The sequence below is a fragment of the Grammomys surdaster genome, unplaced genomic scaffold, assembly GCF_004785775.1.
Source record: "Grammomys surdaster isolate TR1022 unplaced genomic scaffold, NIH_TR_1.0 100, whole genome shotgun sequence".
NCBI lineage: Eukaryota > Metazoa > Chordata > Mammalia > Rodentia > Muridae > Grammomys > Grammomys surdaster.
The window spans coordinates 5,969,465-5,986,627 of NW_021604579.1; the positions used below are offsets into that span (position 1 = coordinate 5,969,465).

General features: G+C 45.1%; 1 protein-coding gene across 1 annotated transcript in view; it reads left to right on the forward strand.

The window, feature by feature from the left end:
• Positions 1-359: 359 nt before the first annotated feature.
• Positions 360-17,163, forward strand: part of LOC114636728 (cytochrome P450 4B1) — a 19,796-nt gene continuing 2,992 nt past the window's right edge. The window contains exons 1-9 of the mRNA XM_028784819.1: positions 360-552; positions 7,147-7,288; positions 7,472-7,516; positions 9,444-9,571; positions 13,210-13,334; positions 13,577-13,728; positions 13,861-13,967; positions 14,795-14,985; positions 16,717-16,850. Coding sequence (XP_028640652.1) covers positions 373-552; positions 7,147-7,288; positions 7,472-7,516; positions 9,444-9,571; positions 13,210-13,334; positions 13,577-13,728; positions 13,861-13,967; positions 14,795-14,985; positions 16,717-16,850 — 1,204 coding nt within the window. The 5' untranslated portion in view covers positions 360-372. The remainder of the gene's footprint in view (positions 553-7,146; positions 7,289-7,471; positions 7,517-9,443; positions 9,572-13,209; positions 13,335-13,576; positions 13,729-13,860; positions 13,968-14,794; positions 14,986-16,716; positions 16,851-17,163) is intronic.

Below are 17,163 nucleotides of genomic sequence, written 5' to 3' on the forward strand. Positions count from 1 at the left end.
CCTTCTTTTGAAGTTTTTGCCTCAGTCTGTGGAACTTGTCACACAGATTCTACTGGAGTTGGTGTGGCACTGCTCCCTGTTCTCTGTTCCGAGTAACCAAGGTGGGATGTTCATGGCCTGGTTTCTATTAGGTCTGGTTTCTATGAAGCTACATTTTGATGGAAGTTAGTCATACTCTATCCTCTGTTGCCTATGAGCTTTGAGGCAGCTATCTCCACCCTATGGCATTTGGCCCAGTTTGAGCTGCTACTGGCTGTTGGGTGTGGGAAGGGGGTGGGAACTGGCACAGTGCCTGTATCCAGAGTATAAGGCAGCCCCGGGCAGCTGGAGGCAGCTGGAGGCAGCTGGAGCCTGGGTCTTGCAAACTCAGCCATGGTGCTCAGCTTCCTCTCCCCGAGCCTTTCCCGCCTCAGCCTGTGGGCTTCTGTTGTGATCCTGATGGTAATCGTCCTCAAGCTCCTCAGCCTTCTGTTTCGGAGGCAGAAGCTGGCCAGGGCTTTGGACAGCTTTCCAGGGCCCCCCAAGCACTGGCTTTTTGGTCATGCCCTTGAGGTATGTGGGGATATGGGGGGAGTTGGGTCTAATCCCCTGGAGGCTGGGAAGGGAGGCAATCAGTTTGGACAAGGGGGGTGAGGCCTGGAACCATGACTTCAAGTCAGCTATCCCTCCCCTGCCTTTTAAGCTGGTTTCAGAAGCAATACAACACTTCAGAGTTGCAGCTTAAGAAGGCCTGAGATGCTTTCCTATTATTCTGAGGCACACATTGCAAGTCTATGTGGAGACTTGTTGATGGTTCACTCCTGGGAGAAACTAAATCCTCAAAGTTCAACCCAACAACTAGGCAGTCATGAAGTGTCCTGCTTTATGCAGTGTAAAGATTTCTGGTGCCAAGGAGGACATTCAAAGTAAAGACAGAGGAAAATGCTGTCTTCTGAGGCATACCAGAATGTCTGAGGGGTTGGTACCCCCAAAGCTGGGAGGTACCTTCTCGCTCTTCTTTGTTTGGCTGAGGGACTATGGCATTTCCCCAGGTTCAGATCATGGTTGGTTCTCCTGTTAAGGCAGAACAGTAGGGGTTCACCTTAGCATCCAATCTCAGGAACTCCTCTTGTCTTGGGGATCCAGACCTTCTGAACACAAGGTAAGGGTTTGGAGTCAAGCAGGAGAAACAGATCCTCCACACATCTCCCCAAACATCTGGAGACTAACATCTTAGATTGAAACTAGGAGCCTGAGACTCTAAGTCTTCTGGAGTGTTTTGAGTTGCAGGCAGGTTTGGGAGCCCAGGCACTGATGTCAGGGATGAAGGCTCAAAAGGGGGTGTAATTCTACCTCTTTGTTCCTCCATCTGGGGAATTGACACTGGAAATGAACTTCGTCTCTAATCTTATTCTTGCCCCTTACAGATAACTTGCTGGGGATAGCCTATGAACTTACCTGTACCACTGAACACCAGGGGTGGGAGGAGAATGGATTGGGCCAGAGAAAACAAACACGAAAGCCATCCCAGGGGGAAGAAGGTGCTTCCCCAGGGGTTCATGTCTGCTCCATTCTTTTAATTTTAGCATCTTCCATCTTTTCTACTAGTCTGAGACTTTCGGAGAATGACGACTTGGTCTGATTTATTAACGTGCCCTCAGGGTACAGCACAAAACTTGGGTCAGACCAGGCATGGCTGAATGAATGAACACAAAAGGCTAGATTGTAGGGAGAGAGGTCCACAGAGGATGGAGAGTGGTGGGGGAGGGGATGTGAGGGATCAGGATGACTTGGGAGGGTCTCTGCCAAGTGTGGAAGGTTGAGGTTACATTCTAAAAGAGCATGAGAGGTACTTGGGAGGACTTTTAATCCCTCTTTCTCTGTGTCCCCTTTGCGCTTAGCTGCCTTCTTCAGGGTTGGGGAAGTTGGGGAAGTTCTCAATGAATGGGCTTCGATAATATATGGTCCATTTTCTCACAACTCCATGCCAGACCTGGCTGCTCTCTTCCCAGGTGTTCTACCCTATCTTGGAAGTATACAGAGAGCCTGGAACACAGCCTAGTCAGCTTCTTCATGCCAGTATAACTATCTGAAGGGCATTGGCTTGACATCGGGAGGCCTTGCCAAGATTGGAGTGGAGGCAAATCTTGAGGGCTATAAAAGTTTCCTGGGGAACACTCTCAGGCACAGGCGTCATCGCATTCTTCCAGTCATTGCATTCCTCCGGAGCTTGGCACCTCTGCTGTGGTTGGATTCACACCTCAACCTGAGAACCTGAAGGGCAGGATGTGGATTTATTTGTTTCCCCAGTGTGAGAAAAGATGAGGAAGTTGAGATTCAAAAGGGGTAAGGTGTCCACTTAAGGACACATATTGGTTCTAGGGACTCCTGTATTTTAATCCAGAACACAGTGAATCAAAAAAGCAAACAGACAAACCGATGCCCATTCAGAAAACCCAACAGACAAACAAAAAAGCCAAGGAACTGAAAATTGATCCTAGCACATAGTGAGGATGGCATGGGAAAGAAAGGAGGAGAGTGGGTGAAGGCCTGAGGTGGAGAAGGGCCCGTGGTGGGGAAGGACCCACCAGCATTAGTTGGTTTCCAGTTACAATCTGCAGGTGTGGCATCATCTATTTATTCTCCTATTCAGATCTCAGAACGTATCCCTTTGAGGCAGGGCATGTCCTGTTTCCAGGGGTCTCTGAGGAGCACAAGAAATACTTTGAGCTGACTATTTAATCCATATGCGTGCATGTGTGTTTGTGGTGTTTATGTCGTGTGTGTGTGTGTGTGTGTGTGTGCAGAGAGAGAGAGAGAGAGAGAGAGAGAGAGAGAGAGAGAGAGAGAATTTTTCCAACCCAATCTCTGGCTCTTCTTATTGAGAGCTCTCGCTTATTCTATTCAGCCAACATTGATCTTGGGCCTTTGCTGTGCTGTTTGATAAGCTGTTCTGTGTTTTGCTGTTGATAATGTGGGAGTCATTATGTTCAGATTGCTGAGTTAGATGAGTTTCAGTAGGATAAACTATAAGGATGGAGGAAGCAACTGGGCAGATGTGTGTCAGATGTGAAATCTCTGTAGTGGGATGCTTGGTGGAAAATACTCTGACACACTTGTTTCCTTTTTCTCCTTCCTTCCCAAATCCATCTGGTCACTGGTTTCTCCCAATTCTCCCCACCAAGCAAAGATGTCTGAACAACTCCATGAAAGCAGATGCAGAGGGACAGGGACCAGGGTGAAAGACAAACAGGAGGGAAAGTCAGGATTGCTCCGGAGATGGTGCTTCTTTGGTTTGCTCTTCCTGGAAAGCGCTCCTGCTCTTTGGCACTATTTAAGATTTTAAAAAATGGTTTTAATTGGAATAAAACTATACATCTAACCCCCTTCTTTTATTCAGAAACTCCCAGATACCCTCCCCAAATCCTTCCCATGTTCCCCCTCAAATTGAGAGCTTCTTTTAAAAAATTATTGTTACATATCTCTGTGTGTGCATGTGTGTTCTCAATTATACGTATGTATATATCTCCCTAGGTCTGTTTTTATTATTGTTTATATGGTTTCAAGACTAATCACTTTGCCTTGGAAAACCAATAAATAATTCAGCCCTGGGAGAGGTTCATTCTCAGTCTCTCAAGAGTTATTAGTTTCCTGTAGTTCTTTGTCTAGGGGTTGGACCCTGTGAAAATTTCTCCCTTCCACATTAGCATGATTATTTATATTGTCACTGTTCTGGTCTCGAATATGCATCTATTTCTAGGAGAGATTGTTTCACAAAAGATCTCCTGGTATTCTGTCTCTTATTTAAAATCTTAACAGTGGCTTGGACTCATACATACTGAGCCCTAATAGTCTTTACATGTAGTAGGAAGAGTACCTAAAGAGTCAGGATGACTGACACTAGACACACAAGGACATCAAGGGATAACCCAGAAAGAGAGCTACGAAGGTAATCCCCACAAGACTTGCCAGAGTGGCCTCAGAGAGCACCACAGACTCATAGGAAGGGTTCCTGGCAGGGCCATTCAGTTCAGGGACTGAGTGATCTTGTTAAGAATCTGGACAGTCCAAAAAAACTGAACTGAAAAGAAGTTAAGGTATCATACTGGAGATACCTGAGCTCTTGTGTTGGGACCTAGCATGTTGGGAAAGAGGAGTACCTGTCTTCTACCCTTAGTTGTTGGTGTTTCTAAACATTCACCTGTGTCCTGTAAGCAGATGAATGTGTGTGTGTATGTGTGTGTGTGTGTGTGTGTGTGTGTGTGAAAACCAGATACTGGGTGTCTCCTATGGTTCTCCACCTTACTAGTTCATTTTTTTTGAGAAGATTAAAAAGCTCACTTTATTTTGTTTTATGTATATGGGTACTTTTTTTCTGCTGTATAGCTCCTGAGTATCACATATGTGTCTGGTGCTCATAGAGGCCAGAAAAGGGTGTTAGGGACCCTGGAACTGTAGTTGTAGATGGTTGTGAGCCACCATGTGGATGCTGGGAACTGAACCTAGACCCTCTGGAAGAGCAGGCAGTATTTTTAACTGCTGATCCACTCTCTAGCCTCTTAGAAAAGATTTTTAAGAATTAAAAATTATATAAGTGTGTGTATGTGTGTGCTTACATGCATGTGTGTGTAGTGTGGGGATGTGTACATGTGAGTGCAAATGCTGTCAGAGTCCAGAAGAGGGTGTCAAATTCCCAGGAATTAGATTACAGGAGGTTATAGGCAGACCCCTGTGGGTGCTGGGAGTTGAGTTTTTCACAGAGCAGTATAGCTCTTAACTGCTGATCAGTATCTCACTTTTTAAAATTGGTTATTTTGTTTATTTACATTTCAAATGTTATCCCCCCTCCCAGTTTCCAACCCTAAAAAACCTCCACTTCACCCCCCTCTCCCTGCTCCCCACCCACCACCAACCCCCCCCCCCCCCCCCCCCTAGGCCCCCCACCCCAACCCCCCCCCATGCTGGTGCACCGAGCCTTCACAGGATCCAGGGCTTCCTTTCCCACTGGTGCCAGACAAGGCCATCCCCTACCACATATACAGCTGGAGCCATGGGTCCCTCTATGTGTATTCTTTGGTTGGTGGTTTAGTCCCTGGGAGCTCTGGGGGAGTCTGGTTGATTGATATTGTTGTTCCTCCCATGGGGTTGCAAACCCATTCAGCTCCTTGAGTCCTTCTCCCAACTCCTCCACTGGGGACCCTGTGCTCAGTCTGTATCTCACTTTTTAAGTCTCAGAGTATCTCACTTTTTAAGAGAAGGTCTCTTACTAAACCTGGAGCTCTCCATTTTGGAAGCACTGGCAGGTCAGCAAGCCACTCTGTCCATCTTTCAATCTCACTCTCGGGTTACAGATGCTAACCACCATGTCTGGCTTTTAAATAGGGGGCTGGGTTCAAACTCAGGTCTTCATGCCTGGGAAGGAAGTGCTTCTCCCTACTGAGCCATCTCCCAAACAGATCAATTGTGTCCTCAAGCAGTCCCGAAGAGCACTGCAGCTACCATAGACTGGTGAAGCAGGGAGCTTGTTCCCTGGACACTGGCCAACTGACCTTTAAGACCATTAGGGAATGTCCTGAACGGATTTCTTGACAGGAAGGAAGCTCAGTCACGATTCCTGGTCAGCTCTATCATGTGAGATAGTTCTGTTGGCCTTTGAATGCACTGTTCCCACTTATGAAGAGGTCATGGTTCAACTAAGCTTCATTGACACCTCATTCTGATCTGATTCCTGAAGTGTAACCCACTCAGACTATTGGAGAGCAAGTCTCTCCCATTGCTCACTGCTGCAGGAGTTAACACTGGTGCAAATGACGGGATGGGGGCGGGTTGCATAGGAGCTGGGTGCAGTGACTTATCTCTGTGTCCTATTTTCCTGTTTCCTTCCTTTGTGAGAAAACAATCTGTCCAAGATCTGATAGTGGTGTCCCAGTTTAGGGCATCTGAGGATAAATCTAAGGCATTTGTTGTAGAACTCAGAGAAGTTTGCCAGCAACCACATGACCCATAGAAGTGCAATGAATGTCTCAGCAGTCATTTTGAGGGATTGCAGCTGTAAAAGTGAGTCCAGATGCTGCGAGCTATCCTCACTCTTATGGGCTTCTCGGGACAATCGGGGCTCATAGAAGAAGACTGTCTCTAGGGAGGCCGTGACAATCTGTGACTGAGGCCTTGGCTCATGCCTGTGGTTTGGATGCTGCAGAAGGGTACAGGAATGCTGCCTGGAGTTAGGAAAGATAGGGAACAGAATGTAAGAAACCCCAAGTTGGGTAGATAATCAATTCAAGAGTATCCAATTAAGAGTATTTAATCAAATTAAGTAATTAATTAAGAGTAATTGCTCCAATTAAGAGTATCAGAGTTCTTTAATTTGGGGTGGCAACCAAAGTAAGTTAATGCCTCAGAGCTTCTTGGTGCCAAAATTCAGGGGTACAGTATTTCTAAAGACAAAAACCACAATTACAGCAATGCTAGATAAGGGTCAGAGTAACCTTGTAACATTGTTTAGTTATTTAGACATAACAATGATTTTGGTTAATACATCTGGATCATGGTCGGAGTCACAGACATGCGTTGCCAAGACATACATGGCTATTGGGAGGGTAGAGTGTTGAGAATTCTCTAAGTGGACACAAAATGAAGTCAGAGCAAGATGGTGTTACCTCAGTCGCCCCAAGTGCAGAGAGAAAAGAAGGGAGGCAGGGCAGAAGGGAGAAATCCGGGGATGCCAGCCAGAAAGGAGGAAGGCACCACGAGTGTTCCTTTTATCTATAGGTAAAGATGGTTTTTGTCAGTTTTGCTCCTTGCCATTGCACGAACAAGGCAACCTTTTGGGTTGAATTCAGGATTCAGAAAGTTTATTCTGCAGGGAGACTACAGCAAACTCTGAAGAACATGGGCCAGAACTGCAGAGAAGGCACACTTGGTAGCAGGATAATCTCCAGGGTCTTGGAGGGGAGTGGCTTGGGTGTGACAAAGATTCCTGGATTTAGAGCAGCAGCTCTGGGACTAGAGAGGGTATTAGAAATATACAGGAAAAGGGGTACAGGAGGATGGAAGGAGGTTCTGGGGGTCTGCCTGATCAGCATCCTTCCTTCTCTGCCCAGAGACCTGGGGTCTGCTGGGAATACTGGGTTCCTATGTGGTCTTTGTCTTCTGTTATTGTTTCAGATCCAGAAGTTAGGGGGCCTGGACAAGGTGGTATCCTGGACCCAACAGTTCCCCTATGCCCACCCACTCTGGCTTGGACAATTCATTGGTTTCCTGAACATCTATGAGCCTGACTATGCTAAAGCTGTATACAGCCGTGGGGGTAAGGTGCCCTGGAGAGAGGATGGGGTTTCCTGAGAATAATGGCCCCAGGGATCAAATTGGGAGAGATCAGGGCTTGTGTCTAAACTCTGGGAAAAGAATGACTACATCCCTACCTAATTCATCACTATGCCTCATTTGAGAATGCCCTATTTCTCTTGACTGATATCCCCTTGTCCTGCAGACCCGAAGGCTGCAGATGTGTATGACTTTTTCCTCCAGTGGATTGGTAAGTGAGCATCTATCATTCTGTGCCCTCTCCTCCTTCCCTTGTGCTAAGTGACCAGAATTCTGCCCTGTCACACTGGTCATCCCTCCATTGGACTGCCTGTTCTAAGTTTAGTGTCTCTGTGGGGAGGTGGGGGAGCAATAAAAAAGCTTCTGTCAGGGGATGTCCTTGTGGGACATTCAGCCTTCCTCCCAAGCAGAGGCAAGGCAATGTGTGCTTGAAGCTTCCTAGAGGACCCAACTTTAGAGTTGACCCTGTAGAATATTATAATGGTGGTGCTTTCCAGAAGAAGGGTCTGAGAAAAGGTCTGATATTAGTAGGACCGTGGAGGCTGCAAGCTGTCTGAGGGGTTAGAATAGAATGCAGACTTCTATTAGTAGATGAGGCTGGGCAGGGAAGATGGGCCAAGTTTGGCTGTTACTATGTGGATTGATGTTAAGAATAGTGGGAGCCAGAACCTTGAAATGCCCAAGATGCAACTCACAGGCCACATGAAGCTCATAAAGAAGGAAGACCAAGTGGGGGTGATACGGTCCTTCTTAGAAGGAGCAACAAAATACTCAAGGGAGCAAATATGGAGACAAAGTGAGGGACAGAAACTGAAGGAGGGGCCGTCTGAAGACCATTCCACCTGAGTATCCATCCCATGTGCAGTCACCAAAGGTAGATGCTGATGTGGAAGCCAGGAAGTGCATGCTGATAAGAGCCTGATATAGATGTCTCCCCAGAGGTGTGCAAGAGTCTGACGTATTCAGAGGCAGATGCTCACAACTAGCCATTGAACTGATAATGGGGTTCTCAATGAAGGAGTTAGAGTGAAGACTGAAGGAGCTTGTGGCCTCATGAGGAGAGCAACAATACCAACCAACCAGAGCCCCCAGGGTCTAAACCACCAGCCTGGGAGCACTTAGGGAGGGACCCATGGCTTCAGCTGAATATGTAAGAGTGGAGGGCCCTGCTGGGCATAGGTGGAAGAAGAGATCCTTGACCTCATGAAGGCTGGATGCCCCAGGGGGTGGGAATTTTGAGGGTGGGGAAGTGGGAGTGGGGGGGTAGATAGAGGTTACATCCACAGAGAAGAAGGAGGAGGGGTGAGGGGATAGGGGGTTCCTAGGTGGGTGGGGGATGGGGTAAGGGGACAACATATGAAATGTAAATAAAACATCCAATAAAAAAATTAAAAAAAAAAGAATAGTGGGAGCCATTGAGTTATCTTCTTTTAATTGATTGATTCATTAATTAATTTTGAAACGGGGTCTCACTATATTGCCTTAGCTGGCCTATGTAGAACAGACTGGCTTTGAACTCACAGAGATCCCCCTGCTTCTGACTCCTGAGTGAGTGCTGGGATTAATGGTGTGCAAACACCATACTTGGCCATATTCTTTTTAAACTTTTATTTATTTGTATGTTTGCTTCTGTGGATGTATGCCACTTATGCAAGGTACCTGTGGAGCCAGCTGGATCCTCTAGAAATGGACTTAAATGTGGTTGGAGATACCGTGTATGTGCTGAGAACTGAACCAGGTCTTCTGTACAAGCACTAAAAACTCTTGACATGTCTCTCTAGAGCCCACTATGTCTTCGTGACCCAAGGTCATATGTGTCTCCAAAGTTCCTTTAAAAAACAAACCAAAACCAAAACCAAAACCCTTGGCAATTTCCTAGGAGCTAAGAAAAGGCTGGATGCTAGGAAAGTAACAATCCTAGACTATTGACTTAGTTAAGTTCTGCTGCCTTCTCCATGTTCGAAGGCCCTAGCAGCATGGGATGGGGACCAGAGTCTCTGCTGGGTCTTGTCATGCCTGTCCCCCATCCATGGAGTGTTCCAGGCTTGGGAGTATCAGAAGCTGTGATTGATCTCAGCTCTCAGGGGTAGAGTAGGATTGCCTGGACTCTACAGCCTCCATCTCCCCTCCCTTCTCAGGGAAAGGCCTACTGGTTCTGGAAGGGCCAAAATGGTTCCAGCACCGCAAGCTGCTCACACCTGGCTTCCATTATGATGTGCTGAAGCCCTATGTGGCCATATTTGCTGAGTCCACACGTGTGATGCTGGTGAGTTCCTAGAGCTGTGGGCTGCCGGACCAACCTCAACCCCGTCCCCATCCCCATCTGCCCTGGGTGAAGGTAAGTGGTGCTCTCCTGGGGTAAGAGTCCCTGAGGCCCTGTCCTCGTTATCCCTACAGCAGTGATGCCAAAGGGCTGCTTTGCCTCCCTCTCCCTGCTGTATGCTGTGGAGGCATCCAAGCATTGAGGCAGCTTGCGGCTTGTCTCTGCCAGGAGATCTGGCTCTTTCTGGTGACAGCAGTTGGTTCTGGGAAACCATCAAAAGTCCCCTACTGGAGAGTTTGAAGCTTGCCTATGTTTCAGATATCATAAAAATACTTTACATTCCCAAGTTCATTGACATTTTCACACCTGTTTAGATCCTCCTCACTGGGAGCGATGTCAGGTTTCAGGGGCTTGGAGCCAGAAGAGTTGGGCAATATTCCCTCTGTTTTTATTTTGTGGAATAACTTGAGGAGCACTGGTATTTATTAACTCTCCTTCGAAAGTCTGGTAGAATTCTGCACTAAAAACGTCAGGCTCTGGGATTTTTTTGGTTTGGTTGGTAGACTTTTAGTGACTGCTTCTATTTCACTAGGGGTTGTAGGTTTATTTAAATTTATTTGATCTTGATTTTAACTTTGGCAAATGGTATGTACCAAGAAAATTATCCATGTCTTTTAGATTTTCCAGTCTGGTGGATTACAGGTTTTATAGTATGTCCTCACGATTCTCTGGATTTCCTTGGTGTCTGTTGTTATGCCCCCTTCATCTCTAATATTGTTCATTTAATTCTCTCTTTGCCTTTATTTAACTTGGTTAAGGCAACTTTTCAACCTGTGAGCTACCATGCTTTTGGGAGTCGGACAATCCTTTCACAGAGGTTGTGTATCAGATATTTACATTACAATTCATAATGTTAGAAAAATCACAGTTATGAAGTAGCAGTGAAATAATTTTATGGTTGGGGTCACCAAAACATGAAGAACTGTATTAAAGGGTTGAAGCATTAGGAAAATTGAGAACCACTGCAGTAAAGGCTTGTCAGCCTTACTGATTTTCTCAAAGAACCAATTCTGTTTCATTAATTCTTGCTGTTTTTTGTTTATTTGTTTCTATTTTGTTGATTTCAGTCATGAGTTTATTTCTTGCCTTTTATTGCTTTTGAGTGTAATTCTTTGTTTCATCCTAGAACTTTCATGTGTGCTGTTAAGTTATAGTATGAATTTTTCATTCTGCACTTAGTGCTATGACCTTGCCTCTTAGAACTGCCTTCATTTTGTCCAATAAGTTCAGGTATATCCTGTATTCATTTTCCTTCCACTCTAGATTTTTCAATTCATTTCTAGAATTCATTCAAGACTCTAATTTCTGTATTGGCTCACTTTTCACTCAGCAGTGTGTGGTCTAGTTTCTATGAAAGTTTGTAAACTTTCTGTTCTTGATATCCAGCTTTAGCCTGCGGTGGTCAGAGACTTGCTTGTGTGAGTATATGGTCAATTTGGTGAATGTTTCATGAGGTGCTGCGAAGAAATATGGTGTTTTTTTTTTTTTTTGATGTGTGTATGTTTGGGTGAAATGTTCTGGAAACATGTGCTAGGTCCATTTGACTTATAACTCCAGTTAGCATTTCTCTGTTTAGTTTTTGTCTGGATGTCTGTCTATTAGTGAAAGTGTAGTATTGAAGTCTCCAACTATTGATGTATGAGTGCCAATACATGATTTAAGCTGTATTGTTGCATTTACAAGCTTATGTGCCCTTGTTTTTGAAATGTCCTCACAGTGGATTTTTTCTCTGATGAGTATGTAGTGTGCTGTGATAACTCTTTTGATTAGTTTTGCACCAAAGTCTGTTTTGTCAGATATTGAAAACTAGCTTGTTTCTTGGATTCATTTTCTTAGAACATCTGTTTTCATCCTTTTACCTTGAGGTAATGTCTATCAATGTTGAGGTGTGTTTATTGAATGCAACAGAAAGATGACTTCTGTTTTCAAATGCATTCTGCTAATCTGTGTCTTTTTTTATTGGACAATCAAGCCCATTAATTTTGGGAGATATGAATGAACAGTGTTTGTTGATACCTGCTATTTTGTTGTTGTTGTTGGTGGTGGTGTGAGTGTGTGTGTGCGTTTTTCACCCCCCCTTAGATTTTTTTTGGTCTGGGATTATTTATTCCTTGTGTTTTTTTTTCTGGGTGTAATTAACCTCTTTAGATTGGAGTTTCCCTCCCATGGGGCTGTGTTTGTAAATAGATATTGCTTAAATTTGTTTTTTTATCATGAAATCTTATTTTCTCTTATTTTCTTTCTTATTTTCTTTATCTAGTATGAGTGAAAGTTTTGCTGGGTATAGTAGTCTGGTATGGCATCTGTGCTCTCTTGGAGTTTGTAAAACATCTATCCAAGTTCTTTTGGCTTTTAGAGTCTTCACTGAGATGTCCAGTGTTATTCTAATAGGTATGCCTTTATATATTACTTAGTCTTTTCCATTCGTTAATAGCTGTTAGTATTTTTTGTTCTGTACATATAGTATTTTCATTGTGTGCCAAGGGAATTTCTTTTCTGGTCAGTCCACTTGGTCTCTGTATGCTTTTTGTACCTTCTTCATAAGGTTTGGGAATTTTTCTTCTATAATTTTGTTGAAAATATTTTCTGTGCCTTTGACCTGGATTTCTTCTCCATTTTCTATTCCTATTACCATTAGATTTGGTCTTTTCATAGTGGTCTTTCCAGGTTTCCTGGATATTTCGTGCCAGGAGTTTTTTAAATGTAACTTTTTTCTTTTGGTCTGAGAAATTGAAAATGTCTTCAATTTTGTGTCAAATGACTAAGATTTCTTCTTCCATCTCTTGTATTCTGTTGGTGAGTCTTGCCTCTGAGGTTCCTGTTGGATTTTCAGATTTTCCATGGTTTGGGTTTTCTTTATTTATTCTACTTTTACTTACAGGGCATGGACAGTTCTGTTTGTTTTCTTCCATTGTTAATTTGTGCTTTCATAAATTTCTTTAAGGGAATTATTCATTTCCTCTTTAAGGCTACTTTAAGGTCATTGTCTTGTACTTCAGCTAGGTTGCAATTCTCAGGAGCTACTGTGGTAAGGTAGCTGGGCCTTAGTTGGGACATGTCCTGATTGTTATTGATTTTTTTTTTCTGGCATCCAGGCATCTTAGTTTGGGAAGATTGTAATTCTAGGTGATGATACCTGGTCTTGTCTTTGTTGTATGGGTGTTTTGGTCCTTAGTTTCTTTTGCCCTCTCTGGTTCTTAAGAGGGTGTGGTGCCTGTGTGTTGCCTAGTAGGGACTTTTTCTCAATCTTGATAGGTATTTCCATAGGGGACAGGTTCCTGGTAAAACATGTATTGGGAGCTGACACTTAGAGAAAGAGATGGGCTAGGAGAAGTGAGAGGGTCCAGAGGTCGAAGAATATCAGTGTATTCTACCAAGATATGATTAGTCCCTTGAGAACTGGGGCTGAGAGTGAGGAGAGACCACAGCAGGGATTCTGTTACACATCTGGGGATAAGATTTGGGGACTGGATTTGAAGGAGAGGAGGGAGAAGGAAGTATTTGTACTTAACCTAACTGCTTCCCTGGCCAGGCAGCCCAACTCCTTCCCACATTACCTCCTCTCTCTTTCTGGATTCCAGGACAAGTGGGAGAAAAAGGCTAGTGAAAATAAGAGTTTTGACATCTTCTGTGATGTAGGCCACATGGCACTGGACACCCTCATGAAGTGCACCTTTGGCAAAGGAGACAGCGGCCTAGGCCACAGGTCAGAAGCACCTCTACCTAAGGCTCTCAGATAAGGAAGGTGGAAGGGCTCCTGGTCTCTGCTTGGAGAAGAGATGGGTCCTATCTTGATTTGTCCAGAGCCTACTCATGGTAGGAGACACTTTTGTTAGTGAGGAGGCTTAAGGTGGCAAGAAGAGGAGCAGGAAGTACTGTTGGTTGATAGGGATTCTTAAAAGAAAGCTGCTCAGTCCTCTGTTCCTCCTTCCACTCTCTTCTGTATAGCGACAACAGCTATTACCTGGCAGTCAGTGACCTCACACTGCTGATGCAGCAGCGCATCGACTCCTTCCAGTACCATAATGACTTCATTTACTGGCTCACACCACATGGTCGCCGCTTCCTGCGGGCCTGCCAGATAGCCCATGATCATACAGGTAGGCCTTTCCCTCAAGCCTTTCCCCACCCCTCCACACCAGCTAAGAAGTCTTGGTTCTTCTTCTGGGATCCTCTGAACCCTTCTTGATGCAGGGCCAGAATAGGCAGTGACACTTGTGATCTTGGTCCAGATCAGGTCATCAGGCAACGGAAGGCAGCCCTGCAGGATGAGAAAGAGCAGAAAAAAATTAAGCAGCGGAGGCACCTGGACTTCCTGGACATTCTCCTGGGTGCCCGGGTGAGTGCACATAGCCCACCCTGTCTGACATCCGGCCCCAGGGAGGTCTTTAGGCTCTCTCCTTGAAACAGGGTCCTTGCCCAGAAAGTATAATGTATACTTATCCATGGCACACATCAACAAAGGTAAAATGTGCAGCATGTGGGTGGCTGGGCTGTGACATCAGGGAACTGGCAGTCTGGGTCACATGGTAGCAGCTTGAAGACATTTCTAAGATCTCTAAAAATCTTGGCATTGCAGAATCTTGGAGTTTAGATTTTATTCTCTTCCCTCCTTCCCTTCCTTCCTTCCTTCCTTCCTTCCTTCCTTCCTTCCTTCCTTCCTTTCTTCCTCTATCTTTCTCTTCTACCTCTCCCTCCCTTCCCCTATCTTTTCCTTCCTCCCCATTTCCTCTCTCTTTCCTGTCCTTCGTTACTTCTTTTTTTGATTCCACAAAACTCAGTGCCTATCCTGAGTCAATTCCTGTGCTATGTTGCAGAGTTAAGAAAGACCTGATATAGCCATCCATCTGTATACAGTATGCCTTTGGGAAGGCAGTAGGTGATGTTGACAAGGATGTTTTCCATTGCCAGTTGGAAGCAATGTCCCTAATGAGCATTATTGGGATTAAATAAAGTCACAAGTTATGTATCCAGAGGGCTCAGGGAGGGTTTCATGAATGGGAAGCATCTAGGCTAGATTTAGAAGAAACAGGAATTTGGAGGAAGACTCCTAGTCTACCAAGAAGCTTTCTTATGTCCTCAGATTTGCATCCAACAGCTACTGTTGGGCATTTTTCTCATCTCTAACTCAAAGGCCATAATATGTCTCATTGTGCCTTCTCTCAGGATGAAAGTGGGATCCAGCTGTCAGATGCAGACCTCCGGGCTGAAGTGGACACATTCATGTTTGAAGGCCATGACACCACCACTAGTGGTATCTCTTGGTTTCTTTACTGCATGGCCCTTTATCCTGAGCACCAGCAGCGATGTAGGGAGGAGGTCCGTGAGATCCTAGGAGACCAGGACTCCTTCCAGTGGTGAGTGATCTGAGTGTGAGCTTGGCCCATCTTGCTCAGCCCAGGCATGGGTTGTCCTGCCAAGGATAACACACAGCTGTTTCAGAGGTGAGATGATGTTGGCAGCAGTTGTTTCTTGTTGTTGTATGTAGCTTTCTTTGGGGTTAACTACAGATGTACCCCCCTGCCCCAGTTCATTCTCCCCAAATGGAGGTTTTTCAGTGTCACATAAAGGTGTCAACAGAAGCTGGATTTCATAATGACAGAATATGAATCCCCCCACTGGGTTTCTGGATAGAGTAGAGAAGGCTGAGAAAGAGGGGGAAACAGGAGACAAAGGTGAGAAGACAGCTGCGAAAGCTAGTCCCTTGCTACCTGCCACCTGCCTCCTCCCACCTGCCACTTGCCACCTGCTTCCTGCCTCTGGATGGCAGCACATAGCCCCCAGACTCCACATTTCCTTCATGGTGAAGGAGACTAATTTCTAAATGCCAATACTTAAAAACTTCTATGTGGTTCCCCTTCTATGTTTCTCAGCTCAAGCTTGAAGTCCTGAATGTGACACCAGCAGAGACAACTTTTCTTTCAGAGTAGTCTGGGAGTTGCACCCAGACTTCTCTTGCTGCTTCCTCTTTGTAGGCCTTTGTAGCCTGACAGTCACTGCCTCCCACTGAGTTCCTGATGTGCCTCCAGCACTGGACAGGACACATAGTAGGAATACAGAAATTGGTCTGTCAGCATCAGGAGTTTCTGTTCTCCTAAGGAGGACTGATCTGTAATTCCAGTGTCAGAGATGTGAAGGATGGAATCTCCATAACTGAGGTTTATTTATTGGATGTTAGAAACCTCCCAAGGGGTCCAGCCATGAGCAAAGTGCTATCTGGAGCACGTTGCAAGGAGGAAGAGGAAAGGAGGAGCCAGTTTGCTGCTCTTGGGGAGTTTTCAGAAAGTCAGACACACATGCTTGAAATCCCGAGAAGGCTGTAGGATAGCGTAACTTCTCATGGTCTGGATGTCGAGGGTAGAGGGGTGAGAAGGGAAGGGGCTTGAATTGACTTTAAGGAAGATTAAACCTCAGGTGAAAAGAACTGTGCATTCTAAGCTAGATAATCATGTAGATAGTCTGAGGCAAAGATTAAATGCATATTTTATTTTCACTTAGTTTTATCCAGAATCCAAAGCAACATCAAGGATGTTTATTTAATAAAATAGTACAAGAAATGACAAGTCATAATTATGAGGAGAGTGACTTGGAGTTTGAGGCTCTCTAAGAAGATATTATATAGTTCCGATGGTTGGATCTTGAATTTGGGTCTGAGCTTCCTGGTAGCCAAAGGATATTTATATGAATTTATCTTTATTCACCCATGGAAATTGGTTTGTTCATTCAACTAAAAATTATCAGGCTACCTTTTTCCATTCCAGGCCTGCAGGGAAGCCAAACAGAAACTAAAGAAATGTCCCTTGTGCTACTTTAGTAAGGCCCTGTATGACACAAAAGTGACCATGCCTTTGAGGGTTGGGTGCACAAATGTCTCTAGGATCTTGTGCCTTCTCCTTCCAGATTGCTAGGTCTTCATGACCACCCAGTATTACATTATGCTTAGGCCCTTGGAGCCCCTGAGACTCCTCTGTTGGAAGTATGGTGGTGACAGGAAGCAAAAGCGATACTGTGGTAAGGTTGGTGATGGAGCCTACCCTCTCCTGGGACCTCATTGCTTCCAGTTCCCAAGTGTCTTGTGTTGCTGGTAGGGATGATCTGGCCAAGATGACCTACCTGACAATGTGTATCAAGGAGTGCTTCCGCCTCTACCCACCTGTACCCCAGGTGTACCGCCAGCTCAGCAAGCCGGTCAACTTTGTGGATGGCCGTTCTCTACCTGCAGGTATGTTGGTGGAGACAGTGAGAGTGGAATGAAAGTCCTCTGAATGCTCTTTGGTATTGCCTGTACCACTGGACCATCTTTACACTATTCGGAGAGAGTTCAGGCTTTGTGTGCAGAGCCCTGGACCCAAGCACTAGGCTCACAGAGTATCGGTAAACTTGCCTCTGTCCCCAAACCTCCAACTCCCTCTTCTGTAAAGAGAATATAAAGTTCATTTTTCTTCTAGGTTTCAGGGTGGTTATATGGATTCACTTTTCTGTGGGTTGAAATAACAAGTCTCTCTCTCTCTCTCTCTCTCTCTCTCTCTCTCTCT